At 45.0% G+C, this 17480-nt stretch overlaps 1 protein-coding gene across 4 annotated transcripts in view; it reads right to left on the bottom strand.

The window, feature by feature from the left end:
• Window positions 1-7211: 7211 nt before the first annotated feature.
• Window positions 7212-17480, bottom strand: part of LOC111872478 (transcription factor Sp9) — a 281569-nt gene continuing 271300 nt past the window's right edge. For all 4 annotated transcript variants that reach the window (XM_023866438.2, XM_033754717.1, XM_023866437.2 and 1 more), the window contains one exon: window positions 7212-8690. In XM_023866438.2, the coding sequence (XP_023722206.1) occupies window positions 7284-8690 (1407 nt within the window). In that variant the 3' untranslated portion in view covers window positions 7212-7283. The remainder of the gene's footprint in view (window positions 8691-17480) is intronic.

Raw genomic sequence — 17480 nt, 5'->3', positions numbered from 1 at the left:
CTTCAGCCCCACGCCTTGAGGACGAACCAGGTAGTGGCAGCATAGCTCCACATAATCTTAACTTCGGTACTGGATGTAGGAGAGTGGTTAATTTCAAGCCATAGCCTATTTAAACGGCATTGGGCCCTTATTAGTCACTGAGTAAGGACCCAGATCGCCCTTAGTGTCGGTCTAGACGCCTTGCATAAAACGGAACGGAAAGCTAAATTACCGAGTGAGCTATCACGAAAACATGGTTCCGTAAAACACATTTCGCACACCAAAGCATTGCAGATACGGTGATTGCGAAATCCATGGTTCCTTCGCTTATATCAGTATTAAGACTGAATAAAAACAAGGCGATAAATGCTGTGTCAAATTCCAGAAGAATTTAAAAGTGTAAAGAAATGCTATAGTTGTTCTTTATTATGTGCCACGTCATCAATAGGTATGGGGGAGTAAGAATGGAGCAACAAGCTCTGGCTGTTTTATTTCCTCCTTTCGAGGGAAAGAGTCCACCGCGTCGCTCTGAAGCAGAACGGATATTTTCTTGCCCTTGCCTGAAATCGAACGAGGAATCCCCGGTCGTCCAGTCCTTAGCCAGTCGCCATGCCAAGAGAGCTACACAGAACTTGAACAGACCTTGTGTGAACCTCAAATCCTACATAATCTAAACTGTTTTATATGAAGTCTTTAAAGCCCAATGGTTACTATATGTATCGCCTGCTTTACATGACTAAAACTCCGCATTCTGTCCAGAGAGCGTAATTGTGTGTTTCCGTGGTTCTCAGAATAAACGTTTCCCCGCACAGCATTAACCGGTTGGGGTCTCTGAAGTGGAGATGTGATATGTTTCCTGTGAGGTAAAAAGTAAAAAGGGCAAAGCTATCTCTGTAACAGGACATGGAGGCCCATAGGGTTGTGAGTCGTTGAGGCTCCCACATTTTCTAGACAATCGGATCACAGTTGTTGGTGAGATTGTCAGCCTTACCCGCCGGCCGCCCTTTATCCCCAGGAAGATTCCTGGTGCTCATTTCTGTTAGAGGCTAAGTCGAACCCAGAGCCGTAGTGCGGCTGCAAGGATTAGGTCAATTGAAAAATCCAATGACCTCACCGGAAATCGGACTCTCGACCTTCCGACTTGTAGCACAGTGCTTCAACCAACTACACTACCGCGTGCCCCATTTCCTGTGAGATGCCGAACATCTGCAAATTATTTAGAGGCAATTCAGTTCTTGGAGGGTTCACTGAAAAGTTCTAACTCTTCTTGAACCTTTGCGGAAACTTAGAATAATTGCGTGCGGGAATCTCATGCGAATTGTGTTTGATACAACCAGAGCTGTGAGTATACAATATAAGGCCTATTGGGTTGGTGGAAGCAGACGGCTCTTCGGAGGAACTTATTGCTTCAGTTTCAGTGTGGGAAAAATAAGGCAACGTCACTGGGCCTCTGCTTGGATACACGTCATTACAACCAAAAACATCAAATCCCTTACTCTATTTATTTATCCACCTTTCTCTCTTTACGAACCAAATTTTGTCTGTAGGCATAATATTTATGTCAAGCCACTTTTTTTGTGCCCCTGTACTGGAGAAGGAGGGATGCTGTGCGATGATGTGGGGACAGGGATTGATCCTATGATGAGGGGGTAAAAGATACATGCAGAGAATACCACATCGAATATAATTCAATTGGTCTTCTCTTTTCACCGCCACACATTCAGTACCCTTCCTTGAAACCAAATACTGAGGTCGTGTTAACATACTGAGCTTTATTTCTTCAATGAAGCAAAACTTATTCCCCCATACCACGAACCCGTGACCCCTTGGTGTGTTATGTTATCAGGATACTTAGTTAACTCTTGAAATGCTCCGGGCTAAAGTGTTCTAAGGTTTAACAACGCCTGAGCATCCCCTTTCCATGTACTGGTAATTAAAATAAAGAATATAAGAATACACTCTTCTTGGATGATGTGTATGTAGTGTGGCAGACGGGAGCAAACTTCTCCAAGGATGTATGCAAATTATACAATGACACATAAAATTAGACAATTATCTCCAGTTGTGGTTGTGAGAACTTCAAATCTCACAGATTTTCCCACATTTACAGCTGTGAGAACCTCAAATTTCACAGAACTATCCACGTTTACAGCTGAGAGGACCTCAAATATCACATGTTTTCCTGCCGTTACAGTTACAAGTACATCTATCCCCACAGATATATCCAGAGTCAGAGTTGTGATAACTTCAAATCTCGGATTTATCCTAATTTACAGCTGCGAGAACCTCAGATCGCACACACGTTTCTGCCGTTACAGCTGTGAGAATATCTATCCCCAACAGATGAATCCCGAAGCAATGCTGTGGGAACCTTAAATCTCACAGATGTATCCGCCGTTACAGCTGTTGGGGCATCAAATCCAGAGATATATTAGCCATTACGGCTGTGAGAACCTCAGATCTCACAGATGTGTCATATGACCGATTCAGAAGGGCCTCAAAATACAAAATGACGATCATCTGTAAAAAAAACTCAAATAATTTCCGTGACATTTCAATTACTAATAGATAATTTATCCCTAAATAAAATCGCATAGATGATATATTCTGGAAAATAACATTTCGCTCACTAGAAACTGAAAATCAAAGCCGGTCTTCTCGAAAGCGGTTTAAAAGGTCACACGGAATCCTTCTTGTTCTACAGTTACCAACAAAAATTGGTCTCCAAAGTAAAAATCAATTTTTTCGAGTGTAACAATGTCAGGGTCAGCCATATATGGGACAGTAAGTGCAATTTCTTTACACAGATTTCTTACAGAAATTTTTATACAGAGTTCGCAAAACGAATCCGTCTGTATCTCGTACTATATATATAGTATATAGTATACTATATAGTATATAGTATACTATATAGTATATAGTACTATATATATATATATTCGAATCTTTAATGATTAGTACATAGCAAATTGGATATGATGTGGAACAACCTGGCTGCGGTATAATTTGAGAGTATATGGCAATTCCCTGAAAGGACTCAGGTTAACTACGAATATTTCACAGTGGTCGATGTTCCGAAAGAATTTTGAATTGAGCACCTCTCGAATACGAGGCTAGAGCGTTACCGCTATGCTAACCAATTTGTCTTAAAATAGTGTTGAATACTTCTGTCTTCAAGGTTGTAACGATGTGTAATTCGGTAATGTCCACCGAAGTTTCGGGCGAAGGTAAGGCCTTCATTTTCACGGTTTAAGAGTAAGCTAAAAGAAAAAAAAATAAACAAGCAATAAGCAAGCGGGAAGTAGAGCCTATGACCCTGAATTAGTTCCTCCGAAACGTGGGTAGACTCTACCGAACTCCATCATCTTACAACCAAGATCGTACTCTTCATAGTCACTATTGTTATAACCTAAAATCCGAAATAAATTTGTGTTCTGCACTACAGTTGTTACATATTTATTTTAACCTATATGCTTGTCCTTAACGTCCACTCTTACCTTGAATTGGAAGTGGGCCACAGCTTTGTAATGTATATGTTGTGCAAATTTGAACAGAACCACTTACAACTGTTGTGTCAACGAGCTTGTTTCAGGGCACCTGATTATGATTTTCACTTATGTTTTCACCCTTTTGACTATACTTATATTGAAACAATTATTTTGAATGACACAGTTCTTCCCGGAGAACACAGTTAGGTGAAAATTCTTCACCATTAGATTTCGTAAACATAGTACTTGCGAGTGCAAGATGAACTTAGTAATCACTAACTCACCATTTTAACTCACAGCAAGCTCCTTTACGCTTTCTATTCTACACATTTATTTCTATTTTGTTATCAATTTATATAAAACGTTATATTAGCAGATTTCTTTGCACGACCTACAGAAGAAGAGGTGAATAGTCGCGAAAAACACGCATTAAAATACCTGCAACTCCAGGCCGCATGAAACTAAGCACGAAGTCTCAGTTTCCCACTCAGGACGAGGGCTTTCATGAGTGTCACAGATACAAATAAATTGTCTATAACGAGCATGGAAACAGGCAGTGGATGTCCAAAACCGCAAAGAATAAACTGATTCAATTAATAAGACCTACAAATTTATAAATTCTCTTTATCGGAGCCCGGTGTGTGCTGTACGATAAAATGTCGCAATCACTCTAATAGAAGAAATACATGAACTGGCCCAGTTTGCAGGATTACCAAAATCGACAGCTTTACACGGAAGCCAAATAATGGCGTATATACGTACATCACATACGCCAGACTGTATCTGGAACTGAGCTAACTTCAATAAATTTAATGATAATAAGCTGAAGGGTTGGAGCTGAATTTATGACGATGGTGAGTATCAAAATTGTGGTTTTCTGATATGTATTTCTAAGTACTTTAGTGGACAGTTGCCAATGTTAAGGAGGAACCATCTGTTTCCATCTTTGGAGTAGACTCTAGGTTACCTCAGACATGGTAATATCAATGTACGAAAGCATGCATCGTCGTACCCTTTTACATCATAATCTTGGAGTTAGGTTTTGTATTTATGATGGGAATGTTGTTTAATGTTGTGAAACCTGTCAGAATATCCTTGCAGCTTGATTCCGGTTATGAGGATTCATGTGGCCGTGATCATTAAAATAATAAGAACGCCGATCCTGGTCTTGGGTCTGAGATCTGCTTGTGTTTTATTTCTGCACTGCGTCACCCTGACAGAGATTTCCGCCGTTCGGCGAGGTGGATGGGGCGTGCAGGACAGCTCCATCTCTTCTGAATCCAGGCTAAATATCAGGATTGTCATGAAAAGAAAACCTGTACAATTATGTTACAAGAAAATAAATGCCTTGTTATATAACCCGTTCTTTTGTATCGTCTGAATATTTCAAGTACGTAATATTTAGAAACAAGAGCAAGAAATTTACACGAACATCATTATGATATTAGGAATACAAATTCTGGAAAAGCTTGTTACTATTCAGCTTGGAAACTTATTAGTGAGGTTGGTCAGGCTGTCACAATATTTCATCATTCTTACGAAACTCTACATTAAAATAAATAATTTCTATATACTTCCCAAAGCTTTTATTTCGTGAAAACGTCAGATACTTTCTTATTAATATAATACAACCTTTTTAAATGGCAAGAAGCATTACAAAATCTGTATATTTCAGTTTCTTATACACAACAAGCTGCCTCAAAGTGATGTCATAATTTAACCACAGATGTCGCCCTGTGCGTGCATGGCGAGGATAAATGAAGGGGGGAGGAACTAAAGAATAACAATAATAATAATAATAGAAGACCGATAGACTGGAACAATATTTGTGTAATTAGGCGATTGATATGTGAAGTACCGCATGTTTTCACCTCTTGATGGGAGACTCCGTGTGTCTGTGTGTCACACAATTCCCTATGTTTGTTTATGTACATAAACTCACTCATTTCACTAGCACACGATAACACAACCGAGCTGACAAAAATATTAGTTTATGTCTTTTCGATCAACTCTGTTATTCTGGATTATTACACAGTTCCATTAATTAAAGTACTATAATACATAATATAATATTTATAATATATACAGCAACACAAGTTTGTGTCTTTTTCCTTTAAAATCTTTGATTCTTGTTGTTAATCTTGTCTTCCTCCTAATGTGAATGTAGCAGATATCTGTACACACACGTTCAGAATGCAACGGGCCAGTGTTTGGCTTGCTCTATGTACAAATACACGCAATTATAAATGCTGTTAGGGATGGGTCATCATTCAGAAACTATCTAAGAGAGTTCAGCGAAACACGTTTTAAGGGTAGGTTTGCACTTGTCTCGTCTTTTCATTTCTAGTCGATGACAACTGACACACAATTGTACTGACTCATGTCGCCATCTCGCAATGAAATCTGGAGATATTCGCGTATTTATATGTTATTGTAATATTTTCATAGACACTTATTATTCGTTTTAGTGCAAACTTCATATCACATAAAACGTTATAACCATGCTTTTTAGGGAAGGCTTATAATACTCACATAGCAAAATGGGGAAACCAGTTTAGACTTTTTTCTAGTTATTGAGGCAAAAATCACAGATAAAGAAAAAACCGATCCCAAGTCACATGGCACATTGGAGTGTAGGCACTGACCAGTAGTGGTGGGGGCTGCACACCAACGAAGAGACGAATAAAATATAACAACACAAGTTGTAACAACCCTGACCAGGCAGCACATTATCATAAACTCTGTCTTTAAATTTGGAGCTTCATCTCTGACCAGGCACTTGGCCGGTCACAAAGTAAGGGCCTTTCTTCCACTTAATGTCATAGTTACGTTTGGATTCGAGACTCCAGGTTCACACAGTGTGACAGGACAATTCTGATATCCAGTTATGTATCTGAGGGCACAATTCATGTGGAAAGAACAGAATATCAATTTGTGTCGAGAAACATTCAGATATTTATCACAAGAAGACTATTTGACTTCTGGGATGTGACGACGTGTAGTCTGGTAGATCATAACCAACATTTCGAAGAAACTTCCTGCCTCTATTTTCAGGGCAGAAGAGGAATATTAGATATAACCTACCACTGCAGCACATTACACCCCATAAGGTAATGATATTCATAATCCAGGTCGTTATTATTAATAAGCCCAACTTTCTCGTTAGAAATAATAAAAGAAACATTCGATAGAATTCGTAAGTGAAAGATTGGATACGAGAATCTCACAGGGTTCAACCTTCTTGGATTTCAACGCCATGTAGGCTAGTGAATGTTACCTGACGTTTCGGAGCAGCGTATTATTGCCACTTTTAAGTTCTGAAATCTAAGCCAAGCAAGAAACCAGCAGAAGCAAGTGGAGCGTGCCTCAGTTTGTTTCTTGCCTGTCTTATTTCAATCCTGAAGATGGAAATGTTCCTCCGAAACGTAGGACTCTTTCCGGAATACACGACATTATATCGCCGAATCCAGAACTCCTCAGAAACACTGGAATCTTTTACACGTTGCCTTTAATTCTAATTTAAAAATATGTGAGTCACCAATTATAATTGCAGTCCTCCGAGATGACGTGAGTGATGGTGACAAAACCAGCGGTGCGACTGATCAACCGAGAGAATGTTGGTGCGTTTCTTTGCCCTAGGACTGCAACTGAGTCTGTTTCTGCCCTCACAGATTCCCGTCGAGGGGGTGTTCATGGAGAATATCTGGCCAGTGCTTACATTCGCTCCAAACCTTTCATTTGTCCGTGTGGGGTCCTTGCGCTGACCGACTCCTAGTGGTGATACTGATGATAGAACAGCGCTGGACCCCACCGGGCTCAGACTAGGCCCCCGGGGGGCTTCACGTCCTCCAGTCCTGTAAGGGGCGCTGGAGGGGGCGTGTTGTTGACGGACGCGGGCGAGTTCACACCGCCCGCCAGCTCCGACTGGCTGTTCTCCTCGGAGTCACTGCAAGACTCCGAGCTTCCCTTCTTGCTGCCGTTGCCGTTGTGCGTCTTAACGTGCTTGGCTAGATGGTCGGACCGCATGAACCGCTTGTTGCATACCGGGCAGGCGAAGCGCTTCTCGCCCGTGTGCGTCCTGAGGTGACGCTGCAACTCGTCGGAACGCGTGAACCGCTTCCCGCAGAAGAGCCAGTTGCACACAAAGGGCCTCTCACCCGTGTGCCAGCGGAGGTGCGCCTTGAGGTGCGATGTTTTGCCGTACACCTTGCCGCAGCCCGGGATGTGGCAACTGTGGATGTTTTTCTTGCGCAGATGCACCCCTGCTGGGCCCAGCCTCTCTGCTTCCTGACAGTTGGGGCAGTCACAGGTGGCCCGTCCCGTGTACCGCCTCTGGGAGCGCGGGGATGGAACCTGGGGCGGTAAGGAGGCGGCAGCAGAGACGGGAGAGGGCGCTGTGGCCGGAGAGTGATGATGGTGCCCCAGTCCGAAGGATGCCCCCACAGTTTGTGCCCCTGGCAACATGGACTTGTACGTGTCTTGTAGCAGATGCTGTCCAGAGGACAGGAGATGGTGTGCCGTGTTTGACGCCGCCAGGGTGTGGCTCAGGGACGAATAATCAGCTGACGTTGCGGCATAGTTTGCTGCAGCCATCTGCGCGTGCATCCCTGCGGCCGCCGCCCCGCTCATGTCCAGCCAGCCCCCGGCTGTAGCCGCCGAATGAACGTCCCACCACGTGCCGGCCGTATTTACCGCGTCTCCGGGCTTGATGGCACTGTGGTGCGTCGCGCCAGGCATCGTGTTGAAGGGCCATGACTCATACGGGTGTCTCGTGTACACTGAGCCCAGGGCAGCGGCGTGGTGGGCGGTTGCCGTCCCTTCCACCTTGCCCAGGAGGGCCGCCTGATGGTGGTGATGGTGAGAGTTGTCTGTGGTGACCGCGCTCTGAGCGGTCGCGCCAGGGAAGTACAGGTCTCCTCCGCCGTATGTCGCTGCTGAGCTGCAAGCCGGAGACGTCATCACGGGACGGCTAGTGTATGTAGAGTTGGCGGCAGCCATGGAGCTGACGGCACTGCTGCTGGTGACGGAGGGCATCAGGGAGGAGCGCTGGGTGGTGCTGACGGTGGTGCCGGCGTTGGTGCTACTTGTCTGCGGGCTCTTCTTCCACGGGTGAAAACCTTTGCCCACCGCGGCGTCCGCGAGAGGTGGAGGAGACTTGCTCGACAGCTTGTTGCACTGCGCTGCCAGCATCGCCAGCGGGGTTCCCCGAAGTCCAGGGTGGTCCTGCAACACGCATGCGTCATTACCTTCAGTATTTGCACAGGCTACGTCTAATTCACTGTTACAGCGCGTATCCTCTCTCCATCGCTCAAGAAATCGCGCATTCTTTACAGACACATAAAGCTCATTACCGCTACCATTACCGTTTGGTTTATATCTTTCTATTTCCAGTTTCTTCTCCCCATAATTCCAGGAGATGCAAGTGAATGTTTGGTACCTCTACCGGCGACCTGGCCACCTATTGTAAGCCACAATAATAAGGTAAAACTATCCCTGTAACAGGCCTTGGAGGCCCTTACGTCGAGGCTCCCACATTTTGTAGACAGTCTGCTCACAGATGGTGTTGAGATTGTCAGCCTTACACGCCGGCCGCCCTCTATCCCCAGGAAGATTACTGGTACTAATTTCTGTTAGAGGTTGAGTTGAACCCAGGACCGTAGTGCAGCTGGAAGTATTAGGTAACTTGAAAAATAAATCAATAACCTCATCAGGTATCGAACTCGCGACCTTCCGGCTTTTAGCATAGTGCCTCAAGCAACTATGCTACAGCGTGCCCCATTTAGCCGACAATAAGTTAAACATGTTTATTGTACTCTCATGTGACATTCAGAAGAGCAATACCATAGTTTCGACGGAACTTTTTGTCTCCATGTTCTATTCTTTCTCTTTTACGGCGTCACACTCCAGAAAAAAACAATCTTTACTACCCTTGCATCCACGTTTAGGTCTCCCAGGTGACGTTTTCTTTATATATCTTTTCGGACTTAACTTTAAGAAATGTCGCATTTCTTCAACGTGTGCATTTCTCACTCATCTTTCGTAATCTTCGATGCAATCCTCTTAACAATATTTAATGAAGAGTAGATTTTTGAATCTCATTACCTTGTAATTTTCCAATTCCTCTCCTTTTGGTCTAACCATTGGAACACTTTCACAGCGCCCCCAAAATGTGAAAGGCGTCCAATTGTCAATATTTTTCTTTGTTTTGCAATATTTAATATTTTTAATAGGAGAGTTCTCAGTAGATGTCTCTGAGTATCCGCAGTAGAGAGCTGTTTGAAATTCTGTGTTGTGCTTTATGTGGCATTTCAGAACTACTGTCTCAGATTCCAGGGCCTAAAGCTGTATGTCACACTGATGATCTCTGGATCAAGTTTCTAAGAAGTAACAAGAGACAAATGTTTGTCTGAAGTGATTTATTAGCGTGACAGCACAGGCTGGCCGACACCAGCAGAGACAAACAGGACCTAGTGACCCATCTTGTGATGACCCCCACATCTCGCATACAAGATTCCCCGAAGAAACTCACATAAGGGGGTGATTTTGGTGAAGGGCGAAGAAGGGGCACCGCAGAAACCAACTGAAATCACAATAGATCATCATAACCCGTCGGTTGTGATAGGGATTTTAGATTGTACATGAGTTAGTAAGGTGCTCTGGTAATGCAGTTACCGCCACTGCACGGTTCTCCCCTCTTCTCATAACGCACAACCCAGTGGCCTAGTCTAAAAAGGTGACCCGTGATTACTTAAAACTCGAGAGGATTTTCATCTTGAATATAGAAGCTGTGGCCTTATGGGTTGTGACACCGTGTAGTCTTGTAGGTGGCTAATAATATTTCGTAGCAACGTGCTTACTCCATCTTCATGGTTAGCCCCAAAGACTCATAATACCGTTAGCTGAACCGAAAGGATGCGTTTTTGAAACCCTGAGTGACATTGCAGAGCTAACTGCATGAAACGGAGACCTTCAAGAAGTGATGAAGGTTCAAAGTCAACATTGGACCCTATACGAAGCCAGATTAATCCAGTCCATATCCTATCAGCCTATCCTTGTAAGATTATGTTATCTTCATAACTTTGTCTTTCAAATGGAATTACATATGCCACGTTCCCTGAGATCTCATTCTGGCTACATTCTCAACCCATCATAGTGTTCTGCATTTCAAAATATGACGATATGAACTATATAGGATCTCTCACATAGTGTGATTGTCTTAACATGGGGCGTAGGGCCAAAAGACTTCACGACCAGCAGATCTTGTCCTCGAAATTAACCGAACAGTTTGACATGGTCCCAGAGCTTTAGGTTTGTATTCAGAAAGTACTGGATTCGAAACTCGGCAAGATTACGGAATGTCCTGACTAAGGCTTTTCGTTGATTTCCTTAGTCTTTTCAGTAAGATCCCGGGCTGTCGCCTCGATTAGGCAACGACAGTAATGAACTTTGAGGTAAAGCGGCCGAGGCGTGAACCTATGCTATTTCTTCAATGCTACGTCTTTAACTCTCGGTGATTAAACACAAGAAAATATTTCGTCCTACCGGAAGTGTATGGTATATTTGTTCATGGCTCACCGTAGCTAAGATTGTATAGTAAGTGATAAATTAGGCCGCGCCATAGCTCAAGCGGTTAGTCGCTGGCTTCCCACTGAGGCGGCCCGGGTTCGATCCCGGGTCTGGTCAAGTGGCATTTGTGGTGGACAAAGTGGCTCTGGGGCGGGTTTTCTCGAGTACTTCGGTTTCCCTTGCCAATCTTCATTCCACAAATTGCTCCACAATCACCCTCATCTATCATCTGCGGCTGGTACAAAAGGGCAGAAGTGTTCGCAGTACAACGGACTTAGTTCCACCCCACTAGCAACAAAAAAACTGGTAAATTGGAAGAAATGCGGAAAGCAGCGGCGGTGGTCTCATTTGACACATTATTCTGGCATTTACCTCTGGCGACTGAGGAAAACCACGAGAAATCTCAGGCTAGCCAGTGTCCCTGCCGAAATTGGTACCGGGCCCCTCCCAAACACGAATCACAAGCCATATCGCTTTGAGTTAACTTGTTCGCATCTGCACAATGGTAAGGAATGGGTCTTAGTGCAACTGTAAACGAAATGGCGATAGCTCAGTCACTATAGTGACGGGATACGAGTTAGATTGTTGTTGAAACAACGTCCGATTCGCGGAAGGAGTCAAAACTTCTCCACAGCGTCCAGACAGGCTCTAGCGCCCACCCAGCCTCCTATTGAATGGGTACCGGTGTCTCTTTGACCCTGGGTAAAGACGCCGGGGCGTGTAGCTTACCATTCACCTCAACCTTTTGCCGAGATTAAGAATACTTCAGATAACTCGTCGATTGTTCGGTTGACTTCTTGGACAAATGTTTCTTGCCACTGCCAGGAATGGAACTACGTATATTAAGCAGCACGCCATAAAGACGTATGGAGGAGCGCTGGTATAGCACCAGCATCCTTAACCTCGTCATCAGAGGAAGGTGTGTAGCCACCTTCACAACATTTTCGCTTTATTCCCGCAGAAAGCCCCCCCATTTACCTATTGAGTGGGCCTCAGGGCCGTTCTAGACGTTATGGAGAAGAAGGAAGTTTGTGTCTCTGACGGGACTCGAACCCTGTAGCCTAGTCACATCTCTGACTAAACCAGATATCATCGTTACTGTGTAAACACATGGTAAACTGTAGACAAGTTGTCCCTGTGTATACATAATTAAGCATTACGCCATGAAGGCGTATGGGGGAGTTGATATATAGACCCACGTATTCTTAATCTTCGGTACTATTTGGATCTGAGTGATCATTTTCACACCCCGGTCGCTTTACCCCCGAGGAAAGAGACGCCGGTACCCACTGGATAGGAGGTTGGGTGGGCCCCAGATTCGGCCTCGACGACGTGAAGACAAACATTCTATGGGGACTAGATCCCCGAACCCTCAGCCGTGGAGCCCTAGTCAGTCGCTATACCGACTGCGCTACCCCGGCTCATATAATCGCATGGACAGATGCAGAACTTATATCTGTCTTGCACAGATGCATCCTGTATTCCCCTTAGTTCGCGTCAGACCTAGATCCTAGGGGAATAACCTAGTGATTTACGGTCCCAGCGGCTCCTGTACGGCCCCCATACAGCAAACAACTGCCTCGAGCTCTCCCCCCCCCCTCCACATTACGAGGGCGCTGGAGTTGAAAATAAGGGACATCAGAGAGTTTCCTTCACTCCGAGGACGCAGTTAATAGTCGGGGCTTCGGAACCGCTGATATAAAAGTTAATTGTAAAATGCATTGTAAAGGGGATGTGTACATTACGTAGGGCAAACCAGAAACCATTTGCTCAATCACCGTCTTGATTGGTTCTGCTTTATGGAAATAGGAAATTGAGCGTAAGTGAATGGAGACAGCGAAATGGAATTCACGAGGAAATCATATTTGTTCCAGCTTCATTATCCTTAGCGGGGCACTTCTGGCCTATTGTACCAGCCCCAGATGAAAGGTGAGGCTGACTGTGGAGAAATTGGTGGAATGAAGATTGGCAGGGGAAACCGAAGTACTCAGATAAAACCTGCCCCAGCGCCACTTTGTCCACCACAAATCCCACATGACATGAACCGGGCTCGAACCCGGGGAGCAGCTGTGAGAAGCCTGAGCTAGGGCACGACCTCTGATGCAACTACGTTGATGGAAGAAGAAAAGTATGTCCGGATAATATTAGTTTCCCTGAAGATGGAACCGTGGGAAGCGCATGCGAAGTGCACTTCAATATAAATCAGCAACTGTACGTACCACCCGCTGAAATAGCTGCATCTGACCCATTCATGAGCTCCGTATAATTCTCAGAATAAACAGCAACCATTTTCACTACAGGGTATTACACGACTGTCTCTGTGGTCTAGTGGTCAGAGTTCCTGGCTACAGATCCAGAGGTCCGAGTTTGATTCCCAGCGCTACCAGATTTTCTGAGAAGTAGTGGGTCTGGAACGTGGTCCATTCAGCATCGTGAGGATAATTGACGAGCTATTTCAAGGAAAGAGCAGCTCCGGTCTAGAAAATCGAAATTAACGGCAGTGGGGATCCGTTGCGTTGACCACGCGACGCCCTCTATCCGCTAAAGTTGGCACTAAGTTCGCCGACAAGCGGCGGTCGCTCGGTCGGTGAAGTTCGCTTGCGGACTAAAATTATGGAGTATTACATGATTTTCCTTTGTAATAGAGATGCGATGTTTTTCTGTGAAGTGGAAACAGAATTTCCAAACATGACGCCACTCAGAAAATCAAAATGCCACGGTCATTGTTCACAATGTTTCACATACCTCACTATCTGACGTGAACAAAAATTGGTTCAAGAATACCCAGGCTAGTGAACACTGTTCAGGTTCTGGGTAATTTTCATGCTCGATAGTAACGTATCAGACCCTCGGCTTAATACGTCATACTTATGTGAGACGTCGAGGATCCCACATTTTCGTGACAATTGGCTCACAGATGGCGGTGAGATTGTCAGCCTTAGAAGCCGGCCTTTTTTATCCTTAGGAAGATTCCTGGTACTCATTTCTGTTAGAGGCCAAGTCGATCCCATGTCCACATTGGGATTGTAAGGATTATGTCAATTGAAAAAATCCAGTGGCTACATCGGGATTCTAACCCACAACCTTCCTGCTTGCAGCACAGTACCTCAAACAAGTACGCCACCATGTGCCCCAAATGTTAATGAATATACAGATTTTTGTTGATAGACACAAGTGGGGGAAGGATGGTAATTGATTTCATGTCTGGCTATTACTTGGGCAAGGAAATGTTAACAAAATGGCCTTTTTAAGGGCCACTGCTAGAGCCTAAATTCGACCTGTGACTCAAAGGCTACGTACGTAACGCGAGCACTCACTGAACCTATTCTGACCTTGGAGGTGGAGACCACATACACGTCCGAAACGTCGAAAACACGGCCACTTCCACGCGGTGCGAATGCCCTAGAGCAGAATGGAGGTATTCTTGTAATGAACTGAAGTTTGGTAGAGAGGGCAAAGAGGAATAAACAGTGACCTCCCCCACTGAGATCATCAAGTACCCCCGCCTTTTGTGGTCATAAAAATAAAGGAACAGTGAGTCCCGCCCCTTACTGAGTACAGGGCGAGTTGTGATTGGTGAGCGATAAGGGAAGGCGTGAGGGTTGAATCCAGCTATTGATCCCAAGGGACCGTTAAAACAATGCGGCTGCGAGGGCCTCTAGCGACGGCACAATGTACCACGCCAGTCCTGTTAACAGCTCCAGTATCATATCTGATCCCCCCACCCGAGCGGTAACCGGTCGCTTCACGGAGCTCAGCTCTCCTTGCGAAGCTACTGGCACATATGTAACGTTTTTGGAAGCCAAAGTTGAGGGCCGTGTTGGCAAGACCGAACGCCGGACCATACCCTGAGACACTTCAATCCACGCCACACCCTCCCTTCTCGTTTCTCTAAATCTAAACGCATTTATGCCCCCTGAATTTTCCTGTTACTTGTATTGGCTGCAAGTTCTGTCGTCAGATCAACGCAACATTCGTGCTAACAACATTGTGGGTACGATAAAGGTAAAGTTTTCCTATGCGTAACTAATTAACCACTACGCCATGAAGACGTATTGGGGAGTGGATGTATAGATCCATATTTTCTTGACCTCGGCACTAGCCGGAGGAGAGTAGTCAGCTTCACGCCCCGGCCGCTTTACCCCCCGGGAAAGGACCACCGGTACACTTTGATAGGAGGCTAGGTAGGCCCCAGGGCCTGTCTGGACGACGTGGTAAAGAGAAAATATAAAGTAAAGCTATCCCTGTAACAGGCCATGAAGACCCATAGGGTTGTGAGACGTCGAGGCTCCCACATTATCTAGAAAATCGGATCAAAATTGGCGGTAAGATTGTCAGTCTTACGCGCCGGCCGCAGTTTACTCCCCAGGAAAATTATTTAATTAATTCCTGGTACTCATTTATGTTAGAGGCTGAGTCGACCCCAGGGCTATAGTGCTGCCGAAAGGATTAGGTCAACTGAAAAAGAAATTCAATTACCTCATCTGGACTTGAACCCGCGACCTTCTGGCTTGTAGCATAGTGCCTGAACCAACTACGCTACCGCGTGTCTGGACGTCGTGGAGAAGAGAAAATCCTTGACCCCACCAGGACTCGAACTCCGATGCCTCAGTGGTCCAGCCCATAGCCTGTCACTATACCGACTGAGCTATTCTGCCTCCTGTAACTTTGGGGTTTCTAGACTTTAGTTACAATGTCCCCTAAAATTACCTTTGATGTTGTTTCTTGAGCCCAATTATGCTTCACGTTACGAAGATATCAGTGGACGGTGAACGGTTTACGCATGCTTAAACTTCCAATTGGGAATAAAGTGGCCTGCGCGTGAAACTGTTCACTCGCCCCTGTTTCGGAGGGCAAGTACACATGGACCAAAACCCCACTACTCCGTAGGCCTTAATGGCGTGATGCTTAACGAAGCAGAGGGCCCGACATGCTTAACTTGATTACTCGAAACGGGGATTGCCGGTTGGCGCCTTCGCCACAGGACAGAAACGGATTCCAGTCTGATGATGATTATGACCAGTTAACCTTTCTGCCACCTTGTGCTTCTCACTACATGGCTTCATGTGTTCCCTAGCTGCCACAATAGGAAATTCCTTCAACGTTTGTTTTAAGTTCTTTCTTACAGCAATGACTCGGCGTCATTGTTAAGACAGTGGCCAATGAAGTGGTCAAAGTCCATTAGCTTATCTCTTCCCCTCCCGTCTCTTCTATGAACACAATATTAAGTCCTGGCGGGGTCCGTGACTAGCAGTTTTCCTGTTTACTTTAAAGCACGGAACTCTGCAGCCGGGTTTTTGCTTGCCACTGAGCAGCAACGTCAACGGACAAATTTTGGTGTATTTCGCGATGTTACCATCGCGAAAGGCAAGCAACCTATTGATCTGCTGCGGTAGATCTATTTTACGATTATTTCACAACGGACTGTCACTCAACACAACGACTAGTGCACTTACACGAGCACTACATAGTGTACACAAACGGAAAAAGAACATTCGGTGTTGCCAACACAAACAGATTCTATTCAATTTCTTTGTGTTTGCATTACTTTGTCAACTCTCTGTATGCATCACTGGACAGTTTGATGTAGCGGTAATTTCCCGACATCTCGCTCAGGACACCGGCTATTCTGATCAAGGTTTCTAGTGGTTTTCCTCTATTGTTCCTAGGAAATACCAGAATAGCACCTCTATTAGGCCAGGACAGTTTCATTCCAAGTGATTTCCAGTTAATCAACCGCCTTACCAGTCGACGCCAAGTAGCGTAGACACCGAGAGGATCATAAAATAAATTGGGAAGAAAAATATGTAGATAATTTCTACCAGCCTATACGGCGTCAAACACTTCAGAGTGTATATACGTGAAGGCGGTGGGGGAGGCAGGAGGGAAGGGCAGTAAGAGAGACTTCTGCGCTTTTAACTGAACAGACATGAGGTCACAAGAAGTGAAGGCGCCTATGGCCGCCGCTTGCTGCAACAACAGCAAATGGCATAATAATAAAGGATGAGGAACAGATGAGGTCACAACTACGTAGGTCTGTCTGTGTACCCACCAAATCGCAGGCAGGAGGTTAGGGGTCCATTTTGGGGGGGGGGGGTTCNTTTTGGGGGGGGGGGGTTCTGGGATCTACTGTAGCTCGAAGACTGACTATCCTGAATCAAGCTTTTCACAATTTGCCTCAGTCCCTCCAGGCATTATTCCCGATTTTATGATAGATGATTGAGAACGGATAAAATATAATTCTGGTTTTCCTTGTATCCTAGCTATTGGGCCTTTTTTTTTTCTTGCCGAGAGATTACTTCCTACCTGAACTTATTGTTATTTTTAAGCAGAAAGGTCGCACGTTCGATATCCGATGATGTCATTGCAGTTTTCAATTGACCTAAAACTTCCAGCCGCATTATGGTACTGGAGTCGACACAGCTTCTGACAGAAATGAGTACCATA

The sequence above is a fragment of the Cryptotermes secundus genome, unplaced genomic scaffold (assembly GCF_002891405.2).
Source record: "Cryptotermes secundus unplaced genomic scaffold, Csec_1.0 scaffold507, whole genome shotgun sequence".
NCBI classification, from domain to species: Eukaryota; Metazoa; Arthropoda; class Insecta; order Blattodea; family Kalotermitidae; genus Cryptotermes; species Cryptotermes secundus.
This window is presented reverse-complemented; position numbering and strand designations above follow the sequence as displayed.